The sequence below is a fragment of the Neolamprologus brichardi genome, chromosome 13 (assembly GCF_056152115.1).
Source record: "Neolamprologus brichardi isolate AB-2024 chromosome 13, ASM5615211v1, whole genome shotgun sequence".
In the NCBI taxonomy this organism is placed as follows: Eukaryota; Metazoa; Chordata; class Actinopteri; order Cichliformes; family Cichlidae; genus Neolamprologus; species Neolamprologus brichardi.
This window is the reverse complement of record NC_142116.1, coordinates 18,815,869-18,836,313: the sequence shown is the minus strand read 5'-3', so window position 1 is coordinate 18,836,313 and position 20,445 is coordinate 18,815,869. Positions and strand designations below refer to the sequence as shown.

The window sequence follows — 20,445 nt, the reverse complement described above, 5'->3', positions numbered from 1 at the left end:
TACCTTTAAGTTTATGAGTGTGGATGAAAAGGTGTTTTAAAATCTACCACAGATCAGTATTATTGAGGAAAGTGCGCAACGGCTTTCCACCTCACGACTGAATTCCAATTCTGCTCTCCTTAACTGCACATCAATACACTTATCAAGTCCACCTGCTGTTAGTGCATCCATTTAATGAAGCTTTGGTGTCTCGTCCCTCTAGAGGAAAACAGCCCACATCCCTGCGTGTGTTACCCTGAGAAAGCCCGCACCGGACACGGTGGGAAGGTGGGTTTGTTAGGAAGGGAGGGGCTCGCGGGTATCTCGGCGAAAAACGGGAGGGGAGGGGTCACGAATCCCCCTAGCAGCCTCCGCGTGTGATCGCGGCTAAGAAAATTACGCAATCGGAAGATAATTATGTAACTGTGTCTCTTAAACAGCCGACCTCAAACTTGCTCAGACCCGAAACACTTGATTGACAGACTTTGTGCGAGCTTCTATATAAGAGGAGGGAGGAGGGCGCCTCGGTCACTGTTGTGCCTCAGGTCCTCCAGACTGTGGATGTAGTGAACCAAAGTGGACTGTACACTTTTGTTTTGTTTTTTTTTGTTTTTTTTTCTTTACGGGCTTTTACAGGAGATACCACTGCTCATTCATTTTTACCCTCGGCTCTTTTTGTTTTTACTCTTGTCGCTGGATCTCTGACGGATTTCTTTTTTTAAGATACTGAATTCGTCAGGTAAGTAAGTAGGTTAGGAATGCATACACTGCTTATCATTGAAATGTTATGTGAGGAGAAATCAGTACAGGGCAAATTTACCAGGGCTGCTGTAAGTGATTCATTACCTGCAGAGTGAAAACAGATAAATAAATGTGAAAAACTTGCTGGACTGCTGAAAGACTCTTTCCTACATAACAGGGTATAAAACCTAATGTGCAATGTTGCAAAGTTTAATCAGCTGTAAACTGTGTAACAACTCGTTGGCTGGAGTTATTGTTTTTATCATTTTATTCCTGTATTTGCATGTGGCTTTTTCTCTTCTTTTTTCCAGTCATTCTGTGACTGAGAGACTTGAGTGCAGCATTTGAGATGGACCAAGGATGGGAAAAAAGACAAAAGAGGCACAAATCTAACAAAAACTATGTCTTTGTTTTTGAAGCAGATATGATACTCAGGAGAAGTCTCTTCTTGTTGCTGTTGTCATTTAATTACCTTCAAGCTTTAACTGAAGGTGAGTTGTAAATGGATTGATTGTGGTATTGCTGTCTAATAATTATTATTATTATTCCATTTGAGTCACCAATTCCAGTGTTTTGTTTTTTGTTTTAGCGAAAACTCTGCCAGTTGCTCCCATTCTGCTTTTAAGTTCATGAACTCTTCTTCTAGCTTTCCAGTTACATTTCCTCTTGTCTGATGTATAGATGGTGAGCAGGAGGATGAGACATCATTCGACTTGTTTGAAATCAGCGACATCACACGCAGGACACTGGGGGCCAAACAGTTCAGGGGCCAGAACTTAGATGCCCCTGCCTACCGCTTCATCCGCTTTGACCACCTGCCCCCAGTTAGCCCACCCATACTGAAGCAAATGCTGCGTCAGATCCAAAACAATGAGGGCTTTGTATTTGTGGCCAGCATACGCCAGGACCGTTCCTCACGAGGCACCCTGATTGGTTTGGAGGGTCCCGATGGCCGGCGCCAGTTTGAGATCGTGTCCAACGGACGCGCCAACACTCTGGACCTGGTCTACTGGGCAGACGGCTCGCAGAACGTGGTTTCATTCGAGGACGTGGACCTGTCCGACTCGCAGTGGAAGAACATCACCCTTCACGTTCATGGGGAGAACGCCAACCTGTTTGTCGGCTGCAGCCTCATAGACAGCTTCATCCTGGATGAGCCATTTTACGAGCACCTGAAGGCCGAAGGGAGCCGCATGTATGTGGCAAAGGGATCCATTCGAGAGAACCACTTTAGGGTAAGACAGCGGATGTGGATTCGAACGATTTCCCAGGATCTAGGAACTCCTTACTTGTCCAGCATTTGTCAACTCTCGCAGTGTCCAAGAAACAAAATTGTGGTCTTCACTAACCCTGCAATAAAAGTTTAAACAACTGTTTCCAAAAATACAGACTGACATATTCCCTGTGTTGCCCTGGTTTCTCTGTGTGGAAAGGACTCTAAATTTAGACTCTAAATTTGCCCCTTGTGTGTAGAAATGAGGGGGGACGTATGTTATTAGGTAAAAAGAGAGTTTCCATGAAATGTTTGCTCCAATTCCCAGCTCATGCTTGCACTAGGTATAGAAAATGTCCTGCCTGAAATATGTCAAAGTGATTGAGACACATATTTTCTCACCAAACAGGGCCTTCTTCAGAGTGTGCGCTTCATCTTTGACACCTCAATAGAAGACATCCTGCTGAGTAGAGACTGTGAGATTACCAAGCAAGGTAAGAATGTGTCTGTTTTAGTTTTTAAGGTCTATGAAGGCCCTGCTATCCAGGATGAATGGCAAACCCTTTCTCTTTTGTGTGATTTTTTTTTTTCATAACCCAACAGATGAGTCAAAATAATTATATTTGCAAAGTGTTTGATGCCTGATACCTAGCAGATGTGATCTAAAAGCTCTTTCACATGCAACTCTCCTGCACCCAGTATCTGTGTTTTGTTAAGCTTGGACCACGGCAAACAATTTAGCATTCTCTGTCAACTCCATTTGCATGAATTTATCTCCTTTTTAATGGATCAAAAAGCTTACAGATCCGAAATGTGGCAAGATATCCCAGTATTACTTCATGTTTACAGCAACAGGCTTTTCACTGCAGTGGCTTGAGGTTGAGCAGCGTGCAGGGTGAACAAAAGGAGATACAGATGCTTACATTTGTTTCCACTGGCAGTGGATTTGGGATAATACCCTGGGAAAGAAAATAGAAAAGACAAAGTGAATGTTATACTGCAAAGTGCGGAGCTTCCACCTCCAGCTGCACACACACAGACGTACACACAAACATACAGGATGAAGTCACGAATTGGCTGATTGGGTTGCTTTTCTCAGCTGAAGGACCTCGCAATCCTCAGCGGGGCTCACACAAAAGACTGGCTTCAGCTCAAAAGATAGAGATCCTGAAGAACCACCAGATTTGGAAATTGAGCCTTTTGGTTTTGCTGTGACAGAGAAAATCACCATGCGGTATGCAGTTGATGCTTTTCTGTCACCACATGCACTGTTGAATTCCAGCTGAATGAGTTTATTTGTTTAACAAATGTCACCAGCGCCTGGAAGTTTTCCGCTGGTTGGCTGGTACCAGAGAGGGTTCGGCACCATTAGGAAAATTCATGCCGAAAGTCACCCATAAATCCAGGCAACCCTATAACTTGGACAGTATTAAAATTGCCCCAGTTTTTGCTCTTTGTTATTTCCTCTTTCTACTCTAACAAAATCGAGAGCGTCCATCGGGGAGAGAAGAATGTGTAACTGCTTTCACAGACGAGCTTTCACGCATTCTCACGCGCACACAGTGTGAAGCCCTCCTGAGATTTGAATGAATCCAGCAGACTGAAGAGGAAAGAAAACATTGCGTTGGCTACAGTAGGACACCACCGGGTAATTTGGATGACTTCTTGATTTAGAGTCCCCGCTCTGCTATTAATCTTCGCCAATTTACATAGCGTGATCCAAACCAGTTGCAGATACGCGTTGTGCCTTGGCTGAAGGACAGGCGTTCTGCGGAGCTTCCATTTGTCTCTCGTGTGTTTGTTTTGGGCATCGAATATTCGTATAGCTAGCTGTGATGTGATTAAAGTTCAGTAGGATTTTCTGACTACCGAGATCACAGCAGTCAGATGTAGACTGCAAAAGAACTTCATATTTGTTCTTCTAATAGCACTGCAGTTTAAAGTTAGGTCCCTTTCTCAATATCTCAACATACACTTGGTTTTATTACAAAGTTCTCAGCCTTAATAATGACTGATAAATGCTGCAGCCCACATACTTCTTCACATAATTCTTTTGTGCTGATATCAAGACAAGAGTATAACAAGTATAAATCTGTGTGGCCACCCCCAGTCTCTTAAGTACATATCACAAGTGGTCACATATTTGAAAGGTTAGCGAGGTTTATGGTCCACAATATGGTTTTTGCATCACACGGGGAACTCCAGAGATTTCTGCTCTGCAGTGCCATCCTGTCCTGTTCTCCCACAGCCAGCTCTGCCGTCATCTCGGGCTGACAGATTTACCATCACCATTTCAAACAGACACACTTTATTTTTTTTGTTTTCCAAATTGAATGACACCGACTGGACATCTGGTTTTAAGAACATAATAAACATTTCAATTACGCCATTGTTGTGATCTTTTGGACAGCTACAGAAAAACAGGAAATTGTTTGAGTCCTTGCGTTTCAACCGTCATATCTCTCAAACATGTTTTCCATCAACAGCCTGCGTTATTTTTCCTCCATTTGCCCTGGTATCTGTTATTTGCTCTTCCAGATGATGCCAATATTGTGATTGAGAGCGCGGAAATTGTGGACGTGAGTCCTTCCATCACTACAAACGTTATAGGTCAGAAGACGGATGATGTGGGCGCAGAAATGTGTGAACGCTCCTGCGAGGAGCTCAGCACCATGTTCCAGGAGCTCAATGGCCTGCGCATTGTCGTCAGCAACCTTATTGACGGATTGCAAAAAGTGGTGAGTTAAATCACATAAATCAACCCTAGCAAACACTTGCATTTGTCTTAGAGAGGGTTACTGTCTGTTTTGTTGAACTTTACAGGCCAGTAAATGTAAAATTGGTGGCTCTGGTGTGATGGAAGAAATATTTAACTCTTTAAAAAAAAACAACATTTTAGGAAAATAGATGACTCAGCCCTCCGCGTGTTAGCCTGAAGGTAAAGAGGCCTGAATTAGGTTACTAGGTAACCCACATTGGTTTTAAAGTAAACAGTGAGTAGCCACAGGAGTGTTTATAGAGTCGCCTGTGACAGCTGAACCCATATGACTCCTGCTATCTGTGGCAGCGTGAGTCAGACAGATTTTATGACATGTTACATGTGGATATAGGAAGTGTTCCCCTGGCAGTGATGGGGTCCAGTCTAATGTCTGGCTTTGTTTAAACAGCTCATGTGTTTCCTCTGGGAGCCTCCCAGCAATAAGAGAGTCTGGGCATAAACCTTGAGGGGGAAAAAAGAAACGGCTGGTATGAGAAGGGTCCCTGAGGCTCTTCCAGACCAAGTGGTGTCTTAGATTCTAGTGCTGCACACTGCTTACTCCCCTTTTCCAAGAGGAGGATGAACACACACATACGCACTCATATCCCCCCGAAAATCTTTGGCAGTACTTTATCCACCGATAGTTCCCAAGTGTTGAGGAGCTCAGCCTGGTCTCCAATTGGATAGGAGGTAATGTGCGTAACTAAGCAGCACTTTTCAGTAAGCTGTTTTCAAAGAAGTAGTGAGCATGTAAAGAAGTTCAGAGTTTTCTAATCTGCAGCAACAAGGGAAAAACTGAGTAGATTCTTTAAGTGGGTGTAACTTTTTAGTCTTTTTCTGTTGTTTCTCATCCATTTAAGTTGTCAGATTTTTTTTTTCAATGACTAGATGAAGTAAAGTAAAGCATCTAAGCATGAGCTGAGCTGGACGGGGAAATAGCTTGGTACAAAGGAATCCAAGAAAAGTTACAAGGTTGCTACAGTTGGTACTGATTTTGTTTTTATTAGCGTAGTGTTGTTTTATCTCAAAAAGAAATGGTTCTGATCAAGCTTGATTTTAAACAAATGTCATCTTTTTTTTATTAGAATAACATTTGCAAAAGCAACACACGCGTTTCCTCTTCCCACCTGGTGAAACTAACCTCAAACACGCTATTTTCAATGAATCAGCTCATCAGCAGGACTATCTTTCCCCCAGTCAGTGGCTTTGTACCTTTGATCTTGAGTGTGTCTTAAAGATTTCTGACTGTTCTTTCCTCACTTGTTGTATGTTCAGACAGAAGAAAACTCAGTCATGAAAGAGGCCCTTGGGAGGATGAAGAACTCCTCAGAGAAAAACATGTGCTGGCAGGATGGCCGCCTGTTTGACGATAAGGAAGACTGGGTTGTAGACAGCTGCACCAAATGCACCTGTCAGGTAGTGCCAAGTCATCTGGAAATATATGCAGATTTACTGTGGATGTTAAAGAGCCTCACATATCATTAATGTTCATTTGTGGCAGGAATCCAAGATCGTGTGCCACCAAATCACCTGTCCTCCGGTGGCCTGTGCCAGCCCGTCCTTTATCGATGGCGAGTGTTGCCCCGCGTGTTTGCGTAAGTAGACAGGACCTTTCACAACATAAACACGCAATTTTATACACGCTATTCTAAATTAATGGTGCAATGTGCTATAACCACAGCATTTCATGCATATTAAAGTTTAATGCTACAGGACTATTGCAGCCAGTATGTCTTTGGACGCGAACCACATATTTATTAGCAGGCACTCAAAATGTCCAGTGTGGGTTCTTTAGATGATGTCATGTGATAAACGAGTTGATATAAAGATTAAAAACTGCAGTTGTTAACTTTTCACAGTTCTGTTCAGTGAGCATATGTGTGAGTGTGCAAAAAGATGGAGCATAAAAGTGTTGCATTTACATGTTCCAGCTATGGACAGTGACGATGGATGGTCCCCGTGGTCAGAGTGGACAGAGTGCACAGTGACCTGTGGGATAGGAACTCAACAGAGGGGCCGCTCTTGCGACGCAACCAGCAATCCTTGCACGGGACCTTCTATCCAGACCCGCAAGTGCAGTCTGGGCAAATGCGACAGCCGTGGTGAGGATTTGTTCTTTCTTCTTTTTTCAACGCTTTGTCTTGACTCACTCAGTTTTTATTTGAACTGTGGCATCCAGTAGTAACTGTTGCACCGATATTATCTCAACCACAGTATGCACCACTGGCAGTAATCTAAAACAAATAGCGTTATGATAAGTGAGAGGAGTGGGGGGAGGAGATGATGAAACTGTGGAAAAACCGAGCAGTGAGTTAAATATGAGATGAGAGCCTCAGAATTGCAAAAGTTTTCTCCTTCATAAATCTGGATCCGTCTTTGAGTGGATGAATCTAAGTGAAGAGCTGGATCTCACGGTTGGGCTGCAGGGTGTGCCCAGTCACAGTTAACTCCAAATAAATCACTGGCTAAAAGGGTGTTCCACAGTGCAGTGACTCACTGCAGCTTTCCATGCAATATTATAAAATATTAATGAATCTGATAATTAATGTCCTATTAAGTGAGGTGTGGTGATTTTGGTAGATTTGTGCTGGAAACAAAAACTGCTGAACGGGTTTTTTTGTGTTGTGTGTTTTTTTTTTTTTTTGAGAAGTTATAGAATCAGCATGTGTCATTGCTTGAAGCTAGCAGTACACTCCATCTGTGTGAGTGACTGAATCAGCCTAACCACTAGAAGATAGTTTACCCACAATGACAAAAATACTGGCTCAAGTGTCTTAGAACATCTTTGAAAGTGAGCCGTCATCGCCAGCATCGCATAATGTTGTAGAAAATATGGTGCTCTTTGCTCTCTTTTTTTCCTAACTCTGGCAAATTATACATGTCTGTAAGTACTATAATGGAAATCTGGAGGATAACGCAACACATATGTGTTTGACTGCTGCGTGACATGTCTGATTGTTGATGCCCAGTTCGCCAGGACGGAGGGTGGAGTTTGTGGTCCCCGTGGTCGTCGTGCTCGGTGACCTGTGGCGAGGGGCAGATCACGAGAATACGACACTGCAATGCTCCTGTGCCACAGCTGGGAGGCAGAGACTGTGAGGGCAGTGGAAGAGAGACCCAGAGCTGCACTGCCAAGCCATGTCCCAGTGAGTATTTCATCTTGTGAAGGGAAACACCCAAAAGCAGCATCTCCGTTACAGTGGCCAGCATCTGTGCCCAGCAGCCGGACTTCCCTCGTGCCTCGTGGTTCCCCTAAGGCAACATTCCCCATGTGTTTCGGACTGTCATCATGTCAGTCTTGGTGCAAACGTTGGTCCAGATCGGTTCAGTATGTTCGCTCATGCAGTATTAAGTTCCAGGCTTCTGAACTTTTTATTTCTTGTTTAGAAACAACAGAATAAAAATGTGGCATGAATAAAACACTTTATGTCAAAGTGACTTGCTGCTAAGCATCTGTCTCCCCTGTTTTTCTAGTTGATGGTGGCTGGGGACCATGGTCTCCATGGGCAACCTGTTCAGCGACCTGCGGAGGGGGGCACAAAAGTCGTTCCCGTGAGTGCAACAGCCCTGAACCTCAATACGGCGGCAAGAAATGTTTTGGAGAAGCGGTCGACAGAGACAGCTGTAACAAGAATGACTGCCCTATTGGTGAGCATTAGTCACTCTGCATTATGGTTTTAGCTACTTAGGTGACTGGGTTCACAGATCCACAGGCCCACACTGAAACATTTTTATGTAGCATAGGGATTGCACTGACATATGTTCTGGCATTTGTAGTGATTTTAGGATTTCTCCTGTAATGCAGCTGAGGTACTTGGAATGTCCTAATGTGTACTGTGCAAGTTGCTGTCAGCTGTTGACTGTAATGATCAGCTTGATTGTTTTAGTCTTTATGATGGAAAAAACATCCAAACATCTGTTTTGCACAGCCATTTTGCTGTGCTGCCATATGTGTGTCTTTATAAACAGATTAAATTTTTTTTCTGAGCTTGTTTAACGATGTGACTTCACCTGTAAACAATGACTGGCAGATGGAAGAGGAAATCTAGGTTCTGCCAGCTACACTGGAAAAAAAAAAAAGATTACCTTACTAGTAATAATTCTGTGTTAACAATAACCAGCACCATACTGATTACCTCGACTGCATTAAAGTGAAAAATCTGGCAAAAGAAAATTCAAAAACCTTACCCTTATTTTAATATAAAAGGAAAGTTTTTGTGAGTTGGTTTCAAAACCTGCATAAAACCAGAATATAGTTTCCAGTTCAGAAAAATTAAGCCAATGTGGAAGCGCTTTGAACCTCCATTCTACCTAAAAGCCACCAGATGGCAGTAGCTGTGGTTGCAAAAGAAACTTCTGGTCCAATAGACGTATATGGGAAAATGGCTGTCTGATTGACCTCAGTGAAAACTTTCCTGATGAGTTTATGGTCTCACTTTGGGTCATATTAAAAAAAATTGACTCTTATTTTGTAAATCGTGATATTATTATAGTTCAAATATGATGATTAACCATAGATGATTAGTTAATGGCTTATTATATCATAGTTAGACACGCCCACGCCTTCAGAAACCAATGGATGATGTCACGGTTGCTACTTCCAATTTTTATACTGTCTGTGTTGCTACTGTAGATTTTGGAAAGGTGATTAAGCATTAACTTAAGATAAGCATTACAAATTAAAAGTAAAAATTAAAAGTTTTCCCTTGTATGTATCCATTCTCATCATCTAAACCTCTTGCAGATGGCTGTCTGTCCAACCCATGCTTTGCGGGAGTGGACTGCAGCAGCTCTGCCGATGGCTCGTGGGAGTGTGGCCCGTGCCCTGCTGGATTTCGTGGAAATGGTACCCACTGTGAAGACATTAATGAGGTAAAAGTTACTATTTTTCATAACCTAGCTGCACTTTATCCATAAAAAGACCTGCTTGAATTTTGCTGATGATTTTTTTTTCTCTCCTCTAGTGTGACATGGTGTCTGATGTTTGCTACAAAGTGAATGGAATGCAGCGTTGTGTCAACACTGATCCAGGTTTCCATTGCTTGCCCTGTCCAAAGCGCTACAAGGGCACCCAGCCTTTTGGTATGGGTGTGGAGGCTGCCAAGAAGAACAAACAAGTGAGTTGATGTTAGCTTTTTTTTTCAGTGCTCTTAATAGACCACTGGTATGAAACCACTCAAACAACAATAAAGCATATAATGTGGATTTAGCTCCAGGGAGATTTGGATAAGCACATGTGTGGATTTCTGGATGTCACATTTATAAATGACTGAAGCAGCACTTCAGGGGATTTAAAAGAGAGTTTGTGTATATAGGAATGAATGAATGGGGTTGACCTTGACCCACTATTTGTAAGTAAAATGACAGCGTGAGTAGCTTTAAACTTTTAAAATGAGAGGTGTATATGAATGGTTCTTTTTCCTTCCTTGCACTGTATCAGTTCATTGTCATAAAGCTATGTTTTTCTTTTGTCTCTGTGGCCCACATATGTCTCTTTCCAACCCTGTCAAAACTACTACAAGTTTTAATATGACTTGTCAAATATGCCACATTAACTACATGATTGGAACACAACGGTTTTCATCTCTTTTCTGATCAATGAGTCCCTGGAAAACTGAAAAACGTGTCACTTTGACCACTACTTGCATAACATTCCTCATTGGGCATTTTGTCACTTCTTGGCCTCTGCAGCTGCCTGTCTTTGATTTGATGCCCCAATTGACAGTAATTGATTTGGGAAAAGGGGAATTGTCTCATTGCTGGCATTAAGAGGCTCCATTTCACAGTTCTGATCAAAGGCCTCCCTGTCTCTTTTGGCTCTATGAGCTCATGCAGTGGCATTCAAACTTTAGGTTCATCATCTGGTAATAAGTGGCAGCTGTGAATAGTTTGTGAAGAAAAAATGGAGAGCAGTAGGTTGTTTTGGAATATATGCTCTACCCATGTCATAAAATCACAAGTGCTCCACACTTTTTTTGAAAAATAAATTTCTTTAAGCAGTCACCTCAGTTTGAGGTGTCCCTGTTTGGAGGGCTAGTCCCTAAAACAAGCTGCCTGGACTAGTGGTAAAATAAATACTCTTCACATTTAAAAAACAGCAAAATGGAAAATATGTTAGAAAACTGTGTCTTGTAAGAAATTCCATCTAACCTCTCTGTTTTTCTTAATCTAGGTATGTGAGCCTGAGAACCCATGTAAGGACAGGACGCACAACTGTCACAAATATGCCGAATGCATCTACATCAGCCACTTCAGTGATCCAATGTACAAGTGTGAGTGTAGGACGGGTTACGCTGGAGATGGCTTCATTTGTGGTGAAGACTCTGATTTGGATGGCTGGCCCAATCAGAACCTTGTGTGTGGTGCTAATGCCACTTACCATTGCAAGAAGGTATTTCACTGAATATTGCCACATTCAATCCAGTGATGCCAAACTGAACTGCAAAAGTCAACCATTTACTGCCACTATTTCAGGATAACTGCCCTAGCCTCCCCAACTCTGGACAAGAAGACTTTGACAGAGACGGTCAAGGAGATGCTTGTGACAAGGATGATGATAATGATGGAATTCTGGATGAAACGGTATGAGAACTTTTCACTTTTACAAACTGGTGAGCGGCATCCTAAAAAAGTGGAGAGACTTTAAAAAATCAATAATTGGATATGATTTGTCTAAAAAAAAAACCCCAATTTTCTTTCGACATGGTAAACCCAATCCATCCATCCATCCACGGAGAGCATGATTGGGGGAGATGTCGTACCACTCGAGTGGTATCCTATTATTGAACTTTTGTGCAGCCCACAACGGACATCATGTTCAAACATAAGGATGAACACAATTCAGTAATAAGCATATAACTTACAGGACAGACTGGAGATTTGATGCTTAATAGCAAAGTAAACCGTAGTGAAATTATTGGACTAATTAAACTGGACATAAGTGAAGAGCCTATAATGTTATTTTTTTTCATCAGTGCATTAAAAAGGAAAAGTCTAGAGGTTTTATACCACTATTTTTAAAGCAAAAAATTTCTTCAAAGCAAATCTTTAAGGCATACTTTTAGAGGCTAGAACAATATAAAGTCAGTCGTCTATTCTAAACATTAAAAAATGTAATATTTAAAAATAATAAACTTTGAAATACTATAAGTGCAACAGTCAGAATACCCAATAACCTTAATTACATTAACTTGGGCAATACTAAATAACTCTAGGTTACATACAATATTGAGTTGAACTCAAATACTAATTAGAGTATTGCTTCCTCTCCAAATAAAAATGAGACTCAATATGAATCAGATTTATAGTGAGTTTGTCTGGTTGGCCTTGACATAAGGCAACACGTCTCATTAAAGTCTGAAAATAAAAATACGGCCATGTTCTACCTAATAAATGTGCAGTTTGCTAGTTAATTGATGTGTTACGCCATTTCCATTGCGCAAACAACATATACAGCCTTTGTAGAAATCCATAAACATTATATGAAACATATTTGAAAACATAAAGAAAAGCTACAAACCACCAAATCCTATAGCAAGGGGACTTTTGCTAGCATAGTTTGCTAGTAGCATAGTTAACTGGCTTTGAGACCAGGAGGAGACACACACCCAGTTTGAGCAGCTTGTCTGCTCCTTTTGCTGGTCACAAGGCTGGATAAATGTGGGGTTTGTGTCATGAAGGACATTTGGTGTAAAACACTGTGCCAAAGTATGTAGAACCATCTGCTGTGGAAGTAAGGAGCACCTGAAAGTTCAGCCACTTTGCTAACATAAGGGTTTGTTACTGCAACCTTTTGAGTGGTCAGCATTATCCCATGATGAAATATTTTCTATAAGCCAAAAAGGGTTACTTACTGGCTTGATGAATAAGTGAAAATGATGTGATTCATATGCTATGACATCTCAACCCAGCAGAGATGCAGTGAGATGAGAACTAATGTTACTGACCAAATCAGAAACAAACTTTATGCAAATCCAAATCCGTTCTCTTCAGTGCACTCATTATGATTCGGCTCATGACTGTCAAAACATTACTTAGCTAGCATGTGCTTTCTTCGACAGGACAACTGTCCCCTGCTTTACAATCCTCGCCAGTTTGACTTTGACAAGGACGTAGTTGGTGACCGCTGTGACAACTGCCCCTATGAAAACAACCCTGCTCAAATTGACACCGACCACAATGGAGAAGGGGATGCCTGCGCAGTGGACATCGATGGAGATGGTAAAATAGCTAAAAATGTAGACGACATGTTGTATTCAGTCTACTATAGTTAACTATAGCAACTATAAATTTGTCTTTTTTTCTCAGGAATTCTTAATGAGAATGATAACTGCCCCTATGTGTACAACACTGACCAGAAGGACACTGACATGGATGGTGTCGGCGACCAGTGTGACAATTGCCCTTTGCTACACAACCCTGACCAGGTAACGTATGCACACTGCAAATTATGGCTTTTTCCAATACAGTCAATAGATGTTGCATTAACATTCTGATCCTTGTATTCATCCAACAGACTGACCTAGACAATGACCTGGTTGGAGATCAGTGCGACAACAGCCAGGACATTGATGAAGATGGGCATCAGAACAATCTAGACAACTGTCCTTATGTGGCCAACTCAAACCAGGCTGACCACGATAAGGACGGCAAAGGAGACGCATGCGACTACGATGACGATAACGACGGTATACCTGATGACAAAGACAACTGCAGGCTAACACCCAACGAAGACCAGGAGGACTCTAATGGTGAGGATGGTGCATGTATTAGTCTTAAAGGCAGCAGCGTCACATCCATACAAAAAGTTGATACATGAGTGATATCAACTATTTTTAGCATGGATTTATAGCATAAATATTCAATGGTGTACTTCTTTTAGTAGCATTCTTAAGATTTATATTAACAAAAGTCTGTTAAAATTTTGAGACTACTTGCTTAAATAGTATCGCTATGCGCTCAGACTTATTTCACATTTCTTCCCTTCCCTATGCCCTCTCCCAGCTGCTTTTAGAGTTAGCGGTTACTTTCACTGCAGCAGGTGTGAAATTTGGTGGTTGTGGAAAGAGTCAGTGACCGGCTTGGCACGGATGATGTCATTCTCCATGACTTCAGTGAGCTGCCTTGGAGGGCACCATCAGGCTGTGAAGTTTTTATTCCATTTAGCCTTAGCCTGTGATTAGTCCACGGTGCCCAATTTAAGCAGGGTTACCTGGAGTTTGTGCAGCTGTCTATAACTGAAAACAGACTGCAGAGGAGAAAGCCCCTGATGCTTTCACACCCTTTGCAGTTTGTCAAATAGTGTTTATTTGATAGAATCGTTTGAGCTTCTTGCTCAATAACAAAGATGATGACAGAAGACGGCAAGCTACTTCCATGCAGTGGCCCTCATTAGCCACTGGCATCCTTTCCCTCATGAGTTCCCAGCCTGCAGCCTGGCTCTAGACTTCAGGCTTCAGATACTAAGACGTTTCAGTGGAAGTTGTCACAGCATGAGAAGATGGCTGATTTGCTTCATCAGACTTGGCAGTGGTACTTGGGACAGTTTTCTGGGAAGAACTGCTATACTTCCATTCATTTTTAATATTTAGTTGGAGGAACTCCTCAACAGTCACTGCAGTGGGAGTGTTATGATCCTCGCATTAGCTGCCGTAGATATTTTTCCAACCTATTCAATAGTTTGTTTCAGATCTGATTTAAATTAGGTGAAACATTTTAAAATGATTTTAATATAATTTTATATTCTTCTGCTTTATTAGGTGATGGAAGAGGGGATGCATGCAAAGATGACTTTGACAACGACAGTATCCCAGATATCCTCGATGTGTGTCCTGAGAACAATGCCATCAGTGTGACAGACTTCAGAAAATTCCAGATGGTGCATCTGGATCCTAAAGGAACCACACAAATTGATCCCAACTGGGTGGTCAGACATCAGGGCAAGGAGTTAGTTCAGACTGCTAACTCTGACCCAGGCCTTGCAGTAGGTGAGCAGCGCACATATGTTTCCCTTTGCCTTTTAAAATATTTGAAACTCCATTCAAGTGTGCAGAGCTCTGTGAGTCTAACACTTGCTCACCTCATCACAGGTTTTGATGAATTCAGCGCTGTGGACTTCAGTGGAACGATGTACGTGAACACCGACAGAGATGACGACTATGCAGGCTTTGTTTTTGGTTACCAGTCGAGTGGGCGCTTTTACGTTGTGATGTGGAAGCAGATCACACAGACCTATTGGGAGGACAAACCATCCAAGGCGTTTGGCATCTCTGGGGTTTCACTCAAAGTTGTGAACTCGACCACTGGCACTGGAGAATACCTCAGGAATGCTTTGTGGCACACGGGCAACACTCCAGGACAGGTGGGCTGCAATCTAAATGCAAAGTGGTGTGTTACAATGCCTGTATCAGTATTGATTTTAGTGTTGTTAACTATTTTACAAAAGGTGCGGACCCTGTGGCATGACCCCAAAAACATTGGTTGGAAGGATTACACAGCTTACAGGTGGCATCTCATCCACAGACCAAAGACCGGGTTTATAAGGTATGAAGTACAGATGATCACAACAGGAAAGCCCATGTTTTTCTGTCTCTGATTACAGGCCTCTTTTAAGTCTCTTGATGACATGCAGCTTTTTAGTCTCAAGACATTAAAACATGGAAGTTTTTCTTGTGTTTTCCAGGGTAGTGGTCTATGAAGGCAAACAGATTATGGCTGACTCGGGACCAATTTATGATAAGACCTTTGCCGGAGGAAGATTAGGCTTGTTTGTCTTCTCACAAGAGCTGGTGTTCTTCTCTGACCTCAAGTATGAGTGCAGAGGTAAGCACAATTACTTAAAATTATAACCACAAATGTTTCTGTTTTGTTATAAATTACCCATGGATATGTGTGAGCAACTCAAGTGTTGCATAAAGCTGAAATCAGTTCATCAAGAATGCTAGTTGAGTGAAAATAGCAGCTATATTGATATTAAGAGTGGAAAGCAAGGGTGCCAGAAGTGGGGCCCTTCCCCATTTCACTGTAAATAATTACATAAACTAAAGTAAGCAAACATTAAATGGAGAAAATTTGTAATATTTTAAGTTTGTTTTAAACAAATTAAGCTAAGCTAACTGAATTTGTTTATTAGATTTATTTATTAGCTCACAACTCTATCGAAAGTTTATGCCACAGCTGCCCTAAATTAACAATACTGGTTATTACCCAAATCACTTTTTCAATATATTGGTAATCCACCAGTACGCACAAGCTTTTTAATCGAATTTATATTTTTAAAGCCAAAATATAATTATTGTTTTTTGTTCGTGAAGTTTTACATTTTCTTTCTTTTTTTTTTTTTTTTTACAAAAAAGAAAAAAATAGTAAAGCACTTTATTATTTTTTGATTAAGATCACAAATATGACTATTATTTGGTGGCTGATTTAAGTCCAAGTCTAAAAACATGAGTTTGTTATTTACCTAATGAAAAACAATATAATTTTTATTTTTAAAAAAGTTATTTACAAATTTTGAAATTTGCGCTCAGTGTAATAAATTTGCTAAACATTGCACAAGAGTGGACAGCTATGTGCTCCATTGTTATTTGCCAATGACAATGTGTTATTTGACAGTCCTAGGATGCCACTGATTTTAAGCTTTAATGTGTTCTGTCCCTAAAACGTATTTAACCAATCATGTTAAATTGTAGAAATTTTGTATTAATAACATTGGCTTAGGTGTTAAACACCAATGCCTACATAAAAATTACATAGTTTATTATAGCAGTGTGGTCATTTGAATAACATAAATGCAACCGAAGACTCTTTCAACCAACCACATCTTGTTTCAAACCTCAGATAAGCCGGAGTTGCCAACCGTGCTCACAAGGTAATGGTTAGAGGGTTTCTGTGCTGTTGTTTGCTGTCACGCTATATTTCTGCTTGCCACCCTGCCCATGAACAATGCCCCAGAAGCATTGTGAAAATCCTTGTGTGTTCATCCAAGGACTTCAGATCTTCTACTTAGCGCTAAACTGTGGAAAATGAGTCTGCAGCTTTTTTTTTCTCTCACAATCACGGCCACATTTACTGGAGACACGCTTTTTTGACGCACACAATGCTAATGTTGTTGCTGCACTCTGGCACTTTGACTCAGGGGCTCATTGAGTTTTAATTGTAAATGTGGCAGTAATGGAAGATATTTTTCCATCTTTCTACAGATAACTGAATCAAGTAGAAACAGAAAAAAAGAAAACATCTGATGGCAAAAGACAAGAATCTCTCTGAGTAAACATCACGTCATCGCTGAATCCATGTCAATGTAAATCAGACTTCGCATACTTCCATGTTTTCGCCTTGATTCATCCACTGGAGGAGAAACAGTGGCACATTTCAGTTTTGCCGAAGCTGAGAAAGGAAAAAAAAACTGATCAACATGTGTTTTTTTTTGTTTATTTGTTTTTAAAAAAGCCTCTACCGAATATCTAATTAAAACTATTGTACCCATTCTACATCTTTAAATTCATTGTACAACCTCTTAGATGCTGTTTGTGATTTCCTACAGTTTGATGTAAGTGACTCGGCTGTTCTCTGCCTTTATTCTTCTTTTTTTTTGCTGAACTGATCATACAGTGTTTGACAAACATAAACTGTAATCAAATCATAATCATTTACCCGCCTTAACTCCATTATAGCTTCTCCTTATTCTTTTCATCCTAAATGTGCTTTTCATGTACAACTTGAGTGAACGACGAGTAAGTGCCAAAGATGTTTATACTAAGTCTGTACTATAATTCCTTTTGTAAATTATTTATGCTCTGCTTGTTTTGTTCGTTGGCATTTTTTTTCCTAGTTTTGTAAATAATTATTTATTTGTTTACACTGACAAAACGTATAATTGAATACCACAGACGTCAAGATAAAACATATTAGCGTTGCCAGATTTTTTTAGTGTCTTCATGCACTTCCTGTACTTGTTAGTTTTTCAAATTTGTCAGTCATTGATTTTTTTTTCAAGTGTGTCAGTTAAGTAACTGTAGCATAAAGATAAACACCAGCTGCTTTTCAATAATCACGAAAATAAACACGAAGCAGATGTTTATGTAGGTCACGGTAGCTGCCAAAGTGAGTTAATTCTGGTAGTTTATTTACTTAGCTGTCCAGACAGCCTCGCTGTCCTCAAATGGATTTAACACATTACTGCAAATTTTTTATCTTTTAAATTAGCAGCTGCCAATTAGGCTACTGGCACCATCGCAGAAACGCCTTTCTGACTCGATTTGGAAACTTTTATGCGCAACACAAAGCAGCGAAAGTAGACTGAAATAGTGACATTGCTCAAAAATATTGTAATGAAATGATTGATATTAAATCAAATGTGTAACTTTAACATTTGAGAGTTGGAGATTTGGAAATAAGCCACTTTGAGCGGTTGATTCGTGAAGATCAACTACAGTGAAAAAACGACATTTTCATTTCTACGTTAGTCATAAATATCACTTATACATCTTGTGAAACATCAAAGTGTTGATTGAAAAGGAATCCAGATGAAGGTCTCTAAAAGTGTGACTGTGTGATTGTGTAGTGTGGATTAAGGATGTGTTTGCGTACAACTTCGCTGTCGTCAGTCTGAACAGCATTCATGTTCTCCATGTTTGGTTTCCATCCTGTTCATTTTTTTTATTTGCAATGCACAAACTGTAAATGTGTTTTTTTTGTATACTTGTGTTGTTAGATATACGTTTTCTACAAACAATAGTGTAAGATTGTTCTGTTTCTTAATAAAACACTTTTACACCATGTTGTTTATTATGACAATTGACAGGATTAGAAATACTGTCATAGCTGGGTTAGGTGCATTGTGTGCATTTCTTGGAAATTATTTTTGTGCAACAGAATAAGATGTTTGTTGCTCTAGTGGAAACTCATGGCAGCAGGTGTTTGTGACATTGCCGATGCCCGTGTGTGTGTTAATGAAGAAACATATTACCCAGTACAACAGTGTGGTTTATTCATGTGGTTTTGAAGCATACAAAAAAAAAATATCAGGATCAGAAAGAAATACATCTGGAAGCTGGCCAAGCAGGGCACAGTTGTCATGCCAACTCGTTTTGACCATGTATCTATAAGTGTAGTTAGGAAAGAACTTTTTCTTCCTATTGCAAGAAGTCTTAGCAAAAAACAGTTTATAAAGCTGTATTAGGGTCGTGGGGAGAGGACGACCCCAATGTAGTAAATGGAGGCAGATGAAATAATGAAAAGTGAGCCTTGCTCTTCCAAAAGGAAAAAACAAACAGGAATCCAGAAAAACAAACCGTCAAAGTAAAACTGGAACACACTGAAACATGAGAACTAACACTAAACATAAAGAAACTAAAAGTCAAAGTGACACAACAAAACCAACAGAATACCAGGACCACAACAAGACCCTGTGGGAGAGATGTGTTGAGTTTTTTTCTCCAGAACTGTATTTTTAGTTTTAATGAAGTAAAAATAAAGAATAAAATAAACAACAACAACAACAACAACAATAAAATAACATACAAGATTGTAATTATAATATAATATAATAATAATAACATGTAATAATAATAGCAATAAATAAATAATAAAAATAATTCAAATTGATTTTTCTTTCATTCTATTTTTATTTCTAAATAAAAATAGAAAGAAAGAAAAATCCATTTGAATTATTGTCAATTCAAATTTTTACCTGTCTCCTTTGGAATTTGTTTATGGGAAAACCTGGTACCTGGTCTATCTAATATCCTTGTATTGGTGTTGTTCTCGGATCAACATTGCATTTGACCAATCACATTGTTATGATGTCATAGCTTGGTAACTTGGGGAAAAAAAAGCCTATCGATGTCCACTCTGGAAAAAAGTGGGCGGTTAGGGTTGGAGGTTAGGATGTGATTATGGTCAGGGTTAGGGTTATGGGGCTATAGTTAGGGTTAAGGCCTTTACCTGGACAAAAATTAGTTTTGTTGATCCAGTAACAACATCAACACGATGGTATCAGCTCGAGCCTGGCTACCTGTCCAGTTTTCCGCAAAAATATATCAATCCTTGGATAGGTGTAAAACAGTGTAAATACGGTATATTTATGGCTAGTTTTAGTGTTTTCATGTAAATTACTGACAACAGGAAAAATAAAACACATCACCAGATTTATTAACTCACATAAGACATAATTTTGAAGTCTATTGTTTTGTTCATCTCACCACTAAATTATTTGTAAGAAAAAAAACAGGCCTTCTGTTAGTATGTTATATTAAAGGGCCCATCACGGATACCAGAACTGTATGTTACATGTGTGGGATGGGCACTGTTTCCAACATTCATGTGCTATTTAGAGTGTCAGCTAGAAAGTATGGTCTACTGTCACTGCTTCAAATGTTTAATAGTGCTTTAAAATGAAAAGGCAAAGTCACAGACTTTGCAAACTCCTTTGGTTAGCACGATTGAAGGGTTTTTTATGTGGTTTTGCACCAAAACTCTGTCTATCGGTGCAGAAACCAGGAAGGGAAGGGGTTAAGTAAATGATGGTGAGGCCAGGAAAGAAATGCGCTATTAGGGAAAATAGGGAAGTCAAAACCTTGCTCTTGTAGCTCTGTGTCAGAGGTATTTGGGTTGAGGTTCTTGGAATAGTCCACGTGGCACACACCAAACACTGCTATATGGGTCTGGCACTGGTGGCTGGTTTCAAGTCCAGAGCACGTTCCAGGGTGGTTCTTAAAGCTTTGCCAGAGGATGTCAATGTGTGACACAGTAA

The 20,445-nt window shown here is 40.3% G+C and overlaps 1 protein-coding gene across 2 annotated transcripts; it reads left to right on the top strand.

Moving 5' to 3' along the window:
- The first annotated feature begins 365 nt into the window (after positions 1–365).
- Positions 366–18,669, top strand: thbs2a (thrombospondin 2a). Of its 2 annotated transcripts, none has more exons than XM_087850268.1 (22): positions 366–718; positions 1,143–1,211; positions 1,402–1,955; positions 2,343–2,427; positions 4,472–4,671; positions 5,967–6,107; positions 6,193–6,286; positions 6,623–6,793; positions 7,661–7,837; positions 8,166–8,339; positions 9,436–9,563; positions 9,656–9,808; positions 10,864–11,082; positions 11,166–11,273; positions 12,752–12,911; positions 12,999–13,117; positions 13,207–13,441; positions 14,450–14,677; positions 14,780–15,051; positions 15,136–15,233; positions 15,373–15,512; positions 16,530–16,564. In XM_087850268.1, the coding sequence occupies exons 2-22, from the start codon at positions 1,145–1,147 to the stop codon at positions 16,562–16,564; spliced, it is 3,558 nt and encodes a 1,185-aa protein (XP_087706394.1). In that variant the 5' UTR covers positions 366–718; positions 1,143–1,144. The 2 variants fall into 2 exon arrangements, with proteins under 2 accessions (XP_087706394.1, XP_035767977.1); XM_035912084.2 differs by lacking the exon at positions 16,530–16,564 and adding an exon at positions 16,892–18,669 and having other exon boundaries at positions 367–718.
- The last annotated feature ends 1,776 nt before the right edge of the window (positions 18,670–20,445 follow it).

Coding starts and splice junctions, on each gene's coding strand:
- thbs2a (XM_087850268.1), top strand. CDS start 1,145: ATGATACTCAGGAGAAGTCTCTTCTTGTTGCTGTTGTCATTTAATTAC. Junction 1,956..2,342: donor TTCGAGAGAACCACTTTAGG/GTAAGACAGCGG, acceptor CTCACCAAACAG/GGCCTTCTTCAGAGTGTGCG. Junction 4,672..5,966: donor TTGACGGATTGCAAAAAGTG/GTGAGTTAAATC, acceptor TTGTATGTTCAG/ACAGAAGAAAACTCAGTCAT.